The following is a 13,917-nucleotide window of genomic DNA, read 5'->3' on the forward strand; positions in this document are numbered from 1 at the left end:
TAACCTAAAAGGCTATAATAACTTACATTTCTACAAGTTATCAAATATGTTGGACACCTACTAAGCAAAATTCTACAACCTTTTCTCTTTGACATGTGTCTAGACATGTGTCATAGACTAACTAACTCTGTAAAATACTTCATTCAAAGAACACTTACTCCAACCGAAGGCTACATCGCCTAAGGATTACACTGCATAGATCAATTCCATTACAAGTCATGCAACGTACTTAGATGACTAATTCATAACACATCAAACATTTAAACCAAAAAACTTAAAAAAGAGAATACTTCATTAACATGTAGAGGAGTTTACAAAATGTTAGTGTGAAATGCAAGCACTAAAAGCTTATGTACAAATAACTGAATTACAAAAGTTTCTTTCTTCACCTAACAAAGCTACATGCTATGGCGACCAGACTGGTGATTACTAACAAGAAGATGCGACCCAATAAGGCACAACAGGAGATCAAGACGACAAGTCACTCTCAATGTCCTCCATTACCTAGTGGCAAAGAAAACAAAACATTTAAAGAATTAGACAAAATGTCTAGTGAGTGAAGATTTCTTCAACATATTTCATTTTGATAAATGACTTTCCCATAAAAGAAGCATAAAACATAACCTTGAAATTCATTTCATTGCCTTAATCAATTTCAAACGTAGAAATCCATATTACTTAATTCACAAAGATGAAACAACTCACATTTTTATATGTACAAAAGTTAATTAAATATACAGGCATGGAGAAGGCATTCACATTCAACCTTCTCATCTTTCTAATTAGTTCATCTGCCTTCCCCATCGTATAATCATGTCAAGACGGTCATGAGATCTCCACAGGATATCATTTCGTTCAGTAAAGTTGCAGTTTGGGTTGTATTTAAAAATCGATCACCATCGACAAATCCCAGGTGCTTCGGTTCTGCTCAAAGCAAGCATTTCTTCATACTTTGAGGTGTATACAAAGCCCCACAACTGCATCACATACACAATGTATACAGCTGATTTTAGAATCAATAGTAGGTTACTTAAATACCACATATGTATTTTCCATGTGAGCAAACTGTGATGTTCAACAATCACCTCAACTTCCTTCACTTCAAATTCTTCAGTATTTGCAAGACAAGGATTTCCGTATGTCTCTGATGTAGAGCTCGATCCATTTAATCTTAAATTCAAGAACACATTTGTAAGTATAGAATCAAGTTGCATGTTTACTTAAGATAATTGATGTTATATGTGTGTTCGCATCACACAGACTATTAAAAGGGAGTGCTCTCACAGGTCATTGTCCAAATAGAGTGCAAAATGGCTACCGCCGCCAATGGCCAAGAAATCAGGCGAGCACAATGTGAAATAGTAATTTTCACCTGGTTGAATCAGTTCAAAATTTCCCTACATGAGACTACTGGATATAAAACCATGTACGAAATTAAACTTTAAGGCAGTACTCATCAACGATTATCAGCAATCTTAGAGTAGGACCCTGAAAAGATTCAAGGTCATGCAATTACCTTGTCTCTCTTTATACGTGGAATATTTACTTAAAAACAGTTAAATTCATAATTTGAAAACAAATAACAATAACACCTAAATTGGGAGAAAATGCAGACTAGTTCTTAGACGAGAGGAGAAAAAGGAAAAAAAAGGAAGCAAAAGAAAATCTCCCAAAGTTTCCAATGTACGGGAGATAAAGAAATCGCAATGCTGCATTATCCACAGAAAGAATATGGCCCATGAAATGGTATAAAACCATAATTTGCCCCATTTCTTAGAAGAATTGTAGTTCATCTCAAGAGCGGATAGATAAACGGAATGCATAGCAAGATATTATTGCTACTAAATGATCGGACTTCCTTTTAACATTTGTTAGTGATTGGACGACCTTAATTCTTAAATAGATGGCCACTATGGATCAAACACTTGACCTCTTAGCCATTTATTTAGACCATAATTTGCCCCATTTCCTAGAAGAATTGTAGTTCATCTCAAAAGCGGACAGAGAAACGGAATGCATAGCAAGATATTATTGGTACTAAATGATCGGTCTTTCTTTTAACATTTGTTAGTGATTGGACGACCTTAATTCTTAAATAGATGGTCACCATGGATCGAACCCTTGACCTCTTAGCCATTTATTTAGACTGTGTCTCCTTTTTACCACTAGGTCATCTCATCATGGTTTACTAAATAAACAATATCGTATTTTCATTTTTCGGCATTTATTTTCATAAGCTCAGTGATAGTGTCAAGTTGAATTTACATTATATTCCAACCAATGTTTAACCCAAGTTCATAATAAACTTGCATGGTTGGCAATGAGCCGAACCTCTGGTTACTAGTAAAACGATGTCAATTCACAAACAAGCAAAAGATTGGTATGGAGAGACTTGTGGTGAATAAACTCAACAAGAATTGTAAGTACCTGTGGGGCGATAAATCACAGGATGGCCAGGAATACTTGTGAAAACAAAAGTATTATTGGTTCCCTGTTCAAGATTCACGATTAATAGGGGCCAATTGCACATATTTCCTCAATAGGCTAATGTAAAGAGTAGAGGCATGTTATAAGCACCTGATACTTTTTCTTGCTGCTCGGTTTTAACGGTGCCTCCACCAAGCCACCAAATACAGCACCCTTCTGATCACCAACAACCTGGAAGTAAATTATGCAGAAGTGACACATTGTATGACATAAACTGCACATGTATCTTGTATGTAATATTTATATGCATCAGTAGTGGAATCCTCAATGTGTACATGTCATAGATGCCCAATCAGTGAAATAGTTCAACCCTACGTTTTTTTTCTTATATTTAAGTTCAGAGATTGCACGTGTGAGGGATCAAATCATCAACCTTCGCGATGGTAATTGGTGTCTTAGACATAAAGCTATACTCGAATTGAGAATTCAACCCTCCATTCTAATTTAGAGGAAAATAACTCTTTGCTACATTCATTCAACAGACATGGTCAAAGATGAATACATGTCAAAACAAACTTGTCCATAGAAAAATCAAACTTATGGTTACCAGCAAACTGAATCCAGACCACAGCATACTTCTCCTATATAGAGTTGAAAGAGATATCCCATGCCTCCACGTACTGCATTGCACACCCGGAATATATACTTAAGAAACATATGATAGAGTATAAATAACTGAAATCCTATGAGAATTTCTTAAAACGTAATCATAAAACAAAATACCGAAGGTCTTCACCTGTATAGCAAAAGCCATTTCCTTCCCTGGACAAGAGCTGGAAGGGAGGCATAAAGAACAGTTCTAGCTTTTTCTGAAAGAAGCACTGAAGGTTCAGATGCGTCAGGGACAACAACTGACGAAGGAACCTCACTTACATTTGTCTTTTCCATCATCTCAATTCCAGAAAATTTAGAATCATTAACTTTCAAATCAACATCACTCTTCCGATCCTGATTTCGGTAGCCAGTGATTCTTGCAGCATGGTGAAAAGCTCTACCAAGGGATTGTTTCCCCCTAGAAAACAAGCTTTTCTTCATAACAGTTTCTTTTGCAGCATTGATCATTGGTGTGCCTGCCTCTGCCTGATTATCACTTCTTTCATCAGAGTTCAAGTTTTCCTGCAATTCTGAGGACGACAGAAGGGAATACAGGAATGCAGTAAATGAAGATGTATCAGGGCCATCTTCCGAAAATTCGGAACCCTGTTCACTAGCTGAACCTAGATCACTGTCGTCTTTAAGGTCAGTCGCATTTTCCTAGAAGAACAAAGGCACCCAATTAAAGATTAGACATGGCTGCCAAGTTTCAGAGAGATATCACACGCAAGTTAAGTCCCATTAACAAACATTTCTAGGAAGAAAATTTTGATTACAAGAAAAATGCGTGCATATTTAGTAGTTCTTTGAAATCCCCTATCAATTGGAACAGAAGGAATCTAACCTTCTACGTTCTACCCTAAAATTATGCATAAAGATTAACGATTAAGACAAACAAAAGGGTCTAATGGTTCACCAACCAAAATTAGTCACAATTAGTTCAAAAACCGGATACTACAACCAACGATTGAAGTCAAACGAAATGAAATCGGAGTGATCCAGTCCATAAAAGATATCCTGAAGAAAAACGTAAAACTTCCAAAGCGCAACAGCCGGAGAATAAACAAAGCATAACAAAGCAAACAGAAAAAGGATCGAAAAGGTATAACAACTTAAGAGAGACAAACTCACAGGTGAATGATGATGTTGAGGATGAGCAGAGGCTGTAGCGGAAGGTTTATCAGAGATTGGGTTAAGAAGAACGGTAGTGATATCGGAGACAAAATGGACTGCTTTGCTGCGCAAGGATTGTTGCTTACCCATTACTGGGTTCAAGTAAAGAGAGAGAGAGAGAGAGAGAGAGAGAGAAGGAATCAATCAATTGATTTCCAGCAAAATCCTCAATCCTGAACTCAGCTTATTCTCCATTAACATTCAGATTCTCTTTGCCTCCCACACGATCATCCTCCTCTCACCTCCTCTCAGCCATGGATTATGCAGCATAAAAACTTGAAAAAAACCCCTTATTTTTCTCTCTACAAAATGATCAACGAAGAAAATCTCTTAGCTCTGCTTTATCAACTCTCTGTGGTTTGCTCGTGGACCAGTGTTTGTTCGCATTATGCTTGAAGTTCGGTGAAACCACCAACTTCAAAGACAAATAAATACATATTTAGTTTTGATGCATTTAACCCCAAACCTGACTCCATGGCCCAATGGATAAGGCGCTGGTCTACGGAACCAGAGATTCTGGGTTCGATCCCCAGTGGAGTCGGCATATTTTTTAGTACTATCCCATACTAATACTCTATTGCACCAATTTTTTTTTTCACTTTTAATTACTTTCAATTTAATTCTTCTTCTCCTTTATTTTCACATTTTGTCCATTCATCTCTCTCAATATGCTCAAGGTTTATATGATACTCTTCCATTAATATTTGGTTACCTCTATTTTTTATCGTTCCTAATCGTAATTTTTAATATTGACATGAATTACCTTCTGGCTGTCATCATTCTACGTGAATTTCTACTAACGATTTATGTTTTGTGTTTGATTATTATGGTAATTGTTGTGACTGGTTTATGACTGTTAATGATACTAACTGTTATTTAATTTTTGTTTGATAATTAGCAAATAATGTCAATTGTTATTTGATTATTCTCTACTTAATATTATTGAATATATTTTGATAATAATTTCTATTTGTTTTTATCTGCAGAATATTAGTACTAACAATTGATTCAAACACTTAAATTTAAATTTGTTCTTGGATTCTTTCATCACCTACCAATTATTTCCACTGTTCAAGAGAAAAGATAGAGAAGCTACGAATTATATCAATTACAATATGAGTGGTCGATTGATTCATAAAGAAGGTATAGACTAGCATTCCAAATACATAGTCATGTATAAAGTCGATAAACATAAAAATCCAAATGACTAAAATTAGTGCTTAAAAGCATTTTTAAAAATAGCAAAATAAATTAAAATATTTACAAGCTATTGCAAAATTTTGGATTCTATTATTGATAGTCTTCTATCACTATAACATATCAATGACTATGAGTGATAGAATTTGTTATAGGTTGTAAATATTTTGTAAACTCTACTCTTTAAAAAAAAAAAATCAAATTAGAATGAAGTTGAAACCTAAATCAGTGTAGAAGGACGAAACCGAAAAAAAAGAAAAAAAGAAATTAAAAACTTAATTTTATGTGAATGATGTCGAAAATCAAAAAAATCTTGGAGAAGAAAAGAATTGGTGAACTGTTGGAGCATTGGATTGGTCAAAATCTTGGAGTTTATCAATGTTCTAGGGTCGAGAAACAAAGAAGAAGAAAATTAGAGAAACAGAGCAAAGATATCGAGTGGTAGCGGGGGTCAAAGTAGTGGAACAAGAAGAATGAGGGGTGGCCGAGGGGGGAATTAAGGTGATGGAAGCAGTTGCAGCAAGCGAAACATTTGACCTAAACAAGGTTGCTACAATGTCGATGATGAGGAGGAGGTCGTGGTGACGGTTGTCAGAATGAAGGTTGACAAAGTATTGGCTGAAGCCAGTGGAGACGCCATATATGAGAGAGGAATTGAGAGTGGGGTTAAGGTGAGGGGGGACTGAGTGGGTGAAAGAAGATGAGGGAGAGAATAAACACAAAATTTAGTTGAGGGGTAAGTTTGGAAAAAGAAAAAAAAAGTTTGACTTTAGCAACGTGGTTTGAGTTATAAAATATTGTCATATTTACAATTTTAGAAAAGGTGATGACATGGATTCTGAATCTTATATCTAATTTTATATACAATGCGATTTTTCTTGTATTATTATACCCCTCGTTACCCATAGTTACCCATTGGATAATTAGTATAAATCAATTAGGTTATATATATTATGTTTGGATAATTGTACCACACATCTATTAGTTTGATAGTAATTGTCATGATCTTTTATCTTAGAAATGAAAAAATCAATCTAACAATGCTTCTATTGCGTTAGGGATTTCAACCTTACGTTCGAAAGGGCATTGGTACAAGTGAGGATACTTTTGTTTTTGTCCACCCCTGGAATCCAAGAGGGTCTTCCTTCAAACCTATTACACCTTGTGGGATATCTAATCATCGAACACTTATGAATAATACTAGTAGCTAGTTTAGTGGTAGCTTATTGGATGGGAGATCTGTTGGGATTTATGTTCTATAACTCATAGATTGTAAATATTATCCATTGATCGTTGTTAATAAAGTGTTATAATTGTAATAATTATTATTGATTATATTATTTGTTTTGTCCTAATAACCCAAATCCAATAAACTAACATCCTAAGTTGTTTAATGAGTGTTGAACAATATTTAAAAACATACAAAGATCAATGTTTGAGATCAACTTAAAAAGTCTATAGTATATGCATAAGGTTGGATACCTTATTCTGGTAATAGTATGGATACGACTCATTTTGTATTTGATACAAACGCAATGATCCAACATGTTTGTGTAGTTGACATGCGAGTGAGGGTATCATATGCAATGAGATTGCATATGATCAGAGCGTGAAATAGTAACCACTACATGTAACTCCATTAACTAGTTAGATTTCTCTTTCACTATGATGACCTAAGTAACTTAGTCTTAATCCTTAGTGTATTATGAACTTTTGTTCGCGAGTGATTATTCTTTGATTTATACGAGTTAGAGTGGCCAGATCGCCGACTTAAATAAGTTTATCATTTTGGGCACAAGATCGAATGGAGAGATGTGAACATAATTACACAAGATGAAATTAACTCTTTTTCTATTTTAGGATAAGTATATAAGTGTTCCCTTAAATGGTGTCTTTAGGACTTGAACAAAAGGCCCTATCGTCTCTAAGACATGAGAGGGATTTCTGTTTGATGGTAGGATCATAAACATGTTCATTAGAGGATCACTGATATTTAAGGATTAGAGGTAACCAAGGGTAGAATGGTAAATTGTTCCAGCTGGTGTTAAGAATAATCGCGAAGAACTATCTTACTGTTATTAGTCAATATTCGTAGATACAGAAATATATCTACAATGAGAAGAGTTCAGTTACGAGTCTTTAGTAGAGTGTACACACAGTTAACTTTATTCATTAATGTGGTTAATGAATTTACCAAATTAATCTCAGATCGTTGTAGCTTCTGATCTGTAGGTCCATTAGGTCCCCTTCCTAGCTCGTAAAAGGTAATGAGATTTGTTTATATTAGTTGTAATTTGAACTGTTCAAATTTACTTTGAGAATTAGTATAATGTATACTGATACATTATAATATAAAGTTTATCAAATTTTATTATATAAACTTAATTTTGGATATGATTCAAAATTAATTTATGAGAGATAAAATATTTATATGAGTTCAAATATTAATTGAATGTAAACTAGTTAGAATTATGGAGAGAAACTTATATTTGAATATGATTCAAATTTAATTTAAGTTAAATATAAAATATTTAATTTGACTATTAATTAATTGAAGAATTAATTAAATTAAGCTAATATAAATCAATAAAATATTAAAGAGATATTCCTTCAAATAAAATTTGAACGAAATATTAATTAAATATGGTTTAATTAATTATATTAATATAAATCTATAAAACATTGGAGAGATATTCGTTTAAATAAGATTGAAATGAAATATTAATTAAATATGATTTAATTAATTATTAACTAATTGATTAGTGGTTAATTAATTAGCATATTTGAAATATATGTTACTTTAATATTTTTTAAATTAATAGAATCTCATGATTCTCCCAACTCCTTTTCCTATTCCAAGAAGGAAATAGATAAATATCTAGAAGAAAGCAGATTTATTTAATGAATTTATCAAGAAAAAAAGGTCAACACTTTTGCTTTTTGCAAAAGGAAAAAAGTTTCTCTCAAATATCTGTGAACCTTTTTCCATCCCAATTGGTTCCCACAAACCAATCTTATTCCAGAGAATAGGAAGGTCTCTGACAAACTCCCATTTTATCGATGGAAGGGAGAAAAATTAGGTTCAACTCTTGGATGTAGCCTAATTTTGTTTTAATGCTCAAACGAGCTCATCAACGGGGAGAAGCCCGTTTGAGATTGTTTGTGGTAGACAACTTGTATTGCCACACCTTGTTTATCATCCTTATGCAGGGAAGAATCCCCAGGCTCATAACTTTTCCAGGGAATTGAAACAAACAACAAACATCGTGCGGGCCTATCTGGAGAAAGCCTCGAAGTGGATGAAGAAATGGGCAGATAAGGAGCCCCATTCACTTGAGTTTCAGGAGAGAGATCAAGTCCTCATCAAACTTCGACTGGATCATATTTGATTTCGAGAATGCAAAGACCAACGCCTCGCGAGGAAATACGAGGGACTAGTCGAAGTGCAGAAAATGGTAGGGAGTACATCTTACAGAGTGGGGTTTTCCCACATGGATGAAAATTCACCCAATAATTCATGTGCGTAACTTGAAGCCTTGCCCATCAAGATTATGATGACATGCAACGGAATGTCTTAGTCCGACCAACCATCGACCTCAGTAAGAAAGAGGATAAAGAAGTTGAAGAAATCTTGGTCAAGCGAGTGAGGAAAGGTCGAAGACCTTCAAGAAGAATCTATGAGTACTTGGTCAAATGAAAAAACCTTCATGTGGAAGAAACTAGTTAGGAACGTGTTGAAGACCTAGAAACCTGGACGCAGGAAGATCGAGGAGTTCAAGCTTCACCAGTCGACAGAGATGTCAACTATTTATGTGGGGGAGAATGTAACGAGCATATTTGTCCAGGGCGATGTTTGCCTATGGCTGTATGCCTAAATACCTCTGATTTATCTTATCTTTATGTCTTTATGTTTAGTTTAGCTAATTGCTTTCCTTTTCATGTAATAAATCTATAGTGCGACATTTCGGCTTTTTCATATACAAGCCTACCAAAGTTGAAAAGGTCCAAAATGTACTATAGGGGAGGCATAGTAGTTGAATCCACACTCAAGAGTTGTCGAACTCTTTGCAATCTAAGTTTTTTTGTTGCAATTGACAATCTTCAATACTTGTTTTAACAACGAATTCAATGAAATTATTTATATCTCACGTTTTCTAAAACATTTTCTCAAAAACGTGACGGGTGGTTGAATCGTACCATGAGTTTGTTCATAGTTTTTAGATTTTGATCGACTGACTTGTTGACTGGGTCGAACAAGTGCCACAATCGCTTGTCCCAAGGTTGAAAGGTTGTGGTTGTGACAATGCACAGATGCATATGCATGCACGCACACACACCCACACTCACACACCTACGCACCGATTTAATTAAACATTTAATTAATTATATGATATGTTTAATTAATTATAATTTCATTAAACCATCAACTCTAAATCAAATATTTCAAATTAACGTCCAATAGTTCCAACATAATTAAATAAAATTAAGATAATAACATTCAATATTTTGGGGGTGTTACACTATCACTAAATAGATTGTTTAGATTTTATATAAGACCGTTTAGATTTAGTACAAGATTATTTAGACTTGGTACGAGGTCATTTAAAAATATGATACAAAATCGTTTTATGAGATCGTTTAAACTAGGTACATGATTGTTTAGAGTAGATACAAGGGTACAAAACTATCTTTCATGTATGTGACCAATTAATCGTGGGTTATTTTTGTTATTTCACGTTATGGACTTGTGAGTTTTTTCTTTCTTAAAATTGTTGTATAGAGTATAGATATTTTCGCGTTTTATTCTATTATTAAAAAACATTATTAATTAAAATTAAATAAAGAACTCCATTGAGTGGATGCATTCCCACGTATTCAAATATCTCTTTTAACTCTATGAAGAAGAGGGAAATCGGTAACGCATTGCTTTGCATGTGATTTCTTGAAGAACAACGTTCGTAATCTCTCTCTCACACGAAAGAAAAAGAAAATAAAGACCTCTCTTCCTTCCCCCCATTCCAATTTTGGTTCCCATAAGTTAGTCATCTTCAAAGCGGTGGTGAAGGTAGAATTTAATTTGAAAAAGAGGATGAGTTAAATTGTTCGGGTGGGAAAGACTATTTTATAAAAAAAAAAAAAAGTTAATTGCAATAAATTTGTATGATGAAGTCCACGACTATTTATAAATATTGGGCACCCATCCTTTCATTCCATCGCTGAAATCATTTTCCATTCAAATCTGATCTCATAAACAAAGACACACTCACAGTTCAAGACCACAATCAAGGAGCTGATTAGTGCCAATGTCGAGCATCAAAGCTCCTGACCATCTTCCTTCTCCTGCCGAAGACTGCGAACAGCTTCGCAAAGCTTTCCAAGGTTTCCTATTCACATCCTTTTCCCTTCCATTTTTATTTTGTTCCTTCTTTTATGGTTTCTCATTCGACTCAATGCTCTGAGGATCCATGTTTTGTTGCATCTTCATTAATCATTGTCGTGAGGCTTCCTTAAGGTCTGATCTAATTTTGTGTTCAAGTGATCCCGTAAACGTTAGTCGAAATGAAGCTACGCCTACGTCGGTTCCATTTTCTGATCGGCTGGGGATCCTGATTTCGTTCTTTCGGTTTTTCTAACTCTCAGCTTGATCGTGTTTCTGTTTTCTTGATCTATGTTTGGTCGATTTATGTATTAGATGGTTCAATGTACAATGGTTACTACAAAACAGAATTTAGATGAAAATTTTTAAGCAGTTGAACGACACTCTGATATTCGTTTGATTATCGAGCAGCTTCTGATTATCATTCCGTTTCATAACTGCTGTGTTGGACTTTTGGTCGATCAACGTGCAGGATGGGGAACGAACGAGGACTTGATCATATCCATTTTGGCCCATAGAAATGCAGCTCAAAGAAGTTTAATTCGGAAAGCCTATGCTGAGACATATGGTGAAGATCTTCTGAAAGCGCTAGACAAGGAACTTTCGAGTGATTTTGAGGCAAGACTTTGTTGCGTATTTCATCTCTCATTCTTTGCTATTTCTTTGACTGAATTTCTGTTATTGTGCAGAGTATCAGTATTTGTACAGAGCAAACTAATTTTCTAGAATTTATGGACTCTTTCATGTGCTTTCATGAATTTTTTTGTGCTTGGTACAGAGGATTGTACTTCTGTGGACATTGGAACCTGCAGATCGTGATGCATTTATGGTCAATGAAGCAACAAAGAGGTTAACCTCAAACAATTTGGTTATTGTGGAAGTTGCTTGCACTCGAACATCAATCGAATTATTCAAGGTGAGGCAGGCCTATCAAGCCCGTTTCAAGAGATCTGTTGAAGAAGATGTCGCATATCATACTTCTGGAGATATCCGCAAGGTAACAATAACTTTTGAAACATACAAGTAAATTGTAATATCAGCAAACATGTACAATGGCATTTAATTAAACTGAGATATTCACCCTAAGAATATGTTTGAGGTGAACGGTATTTCTCGTCTATAATGTAGTGGACATAATTTCAATTTCCTTATGATGTTTTTACTGTTGATTGACCTTCACTAAAACTCTATTGCAGCTTTTGGTTCCTCTGATAAGCTCGCTCCAATACGAGGGAGATGAGGTGAACAAAACCTTAGCAAAATCAGAGGCTAAAATACTCCATGAGAAGATAGCAGGCAAGGAATACAATCATGATGAAGTAATTAGAATTCTGACCACAAGAAGCAAAGCACAATTACTTGCAACATTGAATCACTACAATAACGAGTATGGCAATGCCATAAACAAGGTATATATATGTACATATTTGCAAATTGCCACAATCAATTCGATATCTGATTATTAATATTGCCTTTCCTGGTTTGGTTTTATGTAACAGCCTTCCATTTACCTAAACTACTTTAACTTCATGCATCACCAGAACAAAATAGTAAAGGTTTTTCTTAAAATTTGAACCAGTTAAGTTACCCCCAACTAGAGTTGCGATTATGAGGGTGGGGAGTACCGTCAATAAAATATAAATAGTTTTCATTGCATAGTACACATCTTAAACAATTAGTGCATTAAAAGAAAATGCGCACACATCAAGATCGTTTGATTGTTTTTAATATGAAAAGAATAAGATCATCAAACAGCAACTTGTTAGTGTTATCAGCTAAATAAGATGTGATCTTTTATTTGTTACAGTTCAATCAATTATGGAAAATTTTGCATAGTGTTATCAAACAGCTGAGCTAAGGGCTACTATGTCAAATGAATGTGCATGTTTTCAGGATTTGAAGGCTGATCCAAATGATGAGTACTTGAAGTTACTGAGAACAACAGTCAAGTCATTGACCTTCCCAGAAAGACACTTTGCAAAGATTCTTCGTTTGGCAATCAACAAGTTGGGAACAGATGAGTGGGCACTTGCTAGGGTCGTTGCTTCTCGAGCTGAAATCGATATGGAGCGCATCAAAGAGGAATATTATCGTAGGAACAGCGTTCCTCTGGGTCGTGCTATTGCTAAAGACACTTCTGGAGACTATGAGAAAATGCTTCTTGAGTTGATTGGCCATAGTGATGCCTGAGGTACCCTCTTGTTCAGAAAACTTACTAAGCATGTTTCTTTTTTCAAAATAAATCCATATCTATCTGTTTCTTTGCTGGCTTTGCAAGGAGAAAAAAAGTGTCATCTACGGTAAGTAGGATTTGGAGGTGGAGACGTTCCATCACCTCATCTTGATGTCTTGTGTACTCTTTTGAATTTCCTACTTGGATTGTGTATTAATGGATGTTTTGTTCATGCTCACATCAGTTGGGAGTTTTATATATATTTGAATAAATGAATAAATTCTAAACTTGAAACTGTTTCAAAGTTCTGATATAGTGGAGGTTTAAATATTGTTTTTGTCCTCTACTTGTTGTATCTTTACTTCAATTTGGTTTTTCTTACTTGAATTTTAGGTCTTCCTTCAATACTGCTTTTGTAGGTTTCTTTTTCCTATATTTTATGAATTTGAAATTGGCACATGAATATATTTGGTAACAATTTTTGTTTCTTTATATCTTTTTCTAAGTTGTTTGTTGTAACATTTTTTCGAAAAATGTTATTAGAGTATTATTTGTTTATCAGGGAAAGACAGTGATAGAACTATCACTAGATAGAATTATAGAGCTCTATCAGTGTTTAGTACAATAGCCACGGCATAAAGCAAACCACCATCACTTGATTTTCCTATCGTCTTGTCCTGCAAATCTTCCTTATTTGATTCTCTAAGTCAATCCTTTGGTGCTTCCTCATATTTGTAGCTTAGAAGCAATCTCACATCCTGTCTCATGAAATAAATATAACAATACACAAGCACTGTCAAGATTAAACAGTTCCCAAATGAAATCTAGCTTGAAGAGAGAATGAAGGAAGTATTAAAAGATGCAATACCTTTGGAATTGGAAACGAGAATAGTGAGAAATTGTTTTTGTACATACA

The 13,917-nt window shown here is 34.6% G+C and overlaps 2 protein-coding genes and 1 non-coding gene across 5 annotated transcripts; 2 read left to right on the plus strand and 1 right to left on the minus strand.

Annotated features, from left to right (window-relative positions):
- Nucleotides 1-270: 270 nt before the first annotated feature.
- LOC101220181 (oxidation resistance protein 1) lies at nucleotides 271-4,621 on the minus strand. Of its 3 annotated transcripts, none has more exons than XR_969212.2 (9): nucleotides 4,213-4,621; nucleotides 3,224-3,741; nucleotides 3,035-3,107; nucleotides 2,578-2,658; nucleotides 2,428-2,491; nucleotides 1,285-1,372; nucleotides 1,086-1,170; nucleotides 767-977; nucleotides 271-504 (listed from the first exon to the last, which is right to left on the minus strand). XR_969212.2 is itself a non-coding variant. In XM_004137140.3 (8 exons), exons 1-8 carry the CDS (start codon nucleotides 4,342-4,344, stop codon nucleotides 894-896), a joined length of 1,125 nt encoding a protein of 374 aa, XP_004137188.1. In that variant the 5' UTR covers nucleotides 4,345-4,621; the 3' UTR covers nucleotides 614-893. The 3 variants fall into 3 exon arrangements, 1 of the variants encoding a protein (XP_004137188.1); XR_004216244.1 differs by having other exon boundaries at nucleotides 272-504; nucleotides 706-977; XM_004137140.3 differs by lacking the exon at nucleotides 271-504 and having other exon boundaries at nucleotides 614-977.
- A 101-nt stretch (nucleotides 4,622-4,722) lies between these two features.
- On the plus strand, nucleotides 4,723-4,795 carry TRNAR-ACG. Its single transcript has one exon. It is a non-coding gene; the product is annotated as a tRNA-Arg (tRNA).
- Nucleotides 4,796-10,631: 5,836 nt separating this feature from the next.
- Nucleotides 10,632-13,339, plus strand: LOC101219945 (annexin D2). The gene is made up of 5 exons (XM_004137139.3): nucleotides 10,632-10,830; nucleotides 11,301-11,446; nucleotides 11,607-11,825; nucleotides 12,025-12,237; nucleotides 12,722-13,339. The coding sequence occupies exons 1-5, from the start codon at nucleotides 10,755-10,757 to the stop codon at nucleotides 13,016-13,018; spliced, it is 951 nt and encodes a 316-aa protein (XP_004137187.1). The 5' UTR covers nucleotides 10,632-10,754; the 3' UTR covers nucleotides 13,019-13,339.
- Nucleotides 13,340-13,917: the final 578 nt, after the last annotated feature.

Source organism: Cucumis sativus, chromosome 4 (assembly GCF_000004075.3).
Source record: "Cucumis sativus cultivar 9930 chromosome 4, Cucumber_9930_V3, whole genome shotgun sequence".
Classification (NCBI taxonomy): domain Eukaryota; kingdom Viridiplantae; phylum Streptophyta; class Magnoliopsida; order Cucurbitales; family Cucurbitaceae; genus Cucumis; species Cucumis sativus.

Coding starts and splice junctions, on each gene's coding strand:
- LOC101220181 (XM_004137140.3), bottom strand. CDS start 4,344: ATGGGTAAGCAACAATCCTTGCGCAGCAAAGCAGTCCATTTTGTCTCC. Junction 2,492..2,577: donor GCAGCAAGAAAAAGTATCAG/GTGCTTATAACA, acceptor AATCTTGAACAG/GGAACCAATAATACTTTTGT. Junction 1,171..1,284: donor CTCTATTTGGACAATGACCT/GTGAGAGCACTC, acceptor CTTGAATTTAAG/ATTAAATGGATCGAGCTCTA.
- LOC101219945 (XM_004137139.3), top strand. CDS start 10,755: ATGTCGAGCATCAAAGCTCCTGACCATCTTCCTTCTCCTGCCGAAGAC. Junction 11,826..12,024: donor CTTCTGGAGATATCCGCAAG/GTAACAATAACT, acceptor ACTCTATTGCAG/CTTTTGGTTCCTCTGATAAG. Junction 12,238..12,721: donor ATGGCAATGCCATAAACAAG/GTATATATATGT, acceptor GCATGTTTTCAG/GATTTGAAGGCTGATCCAAA.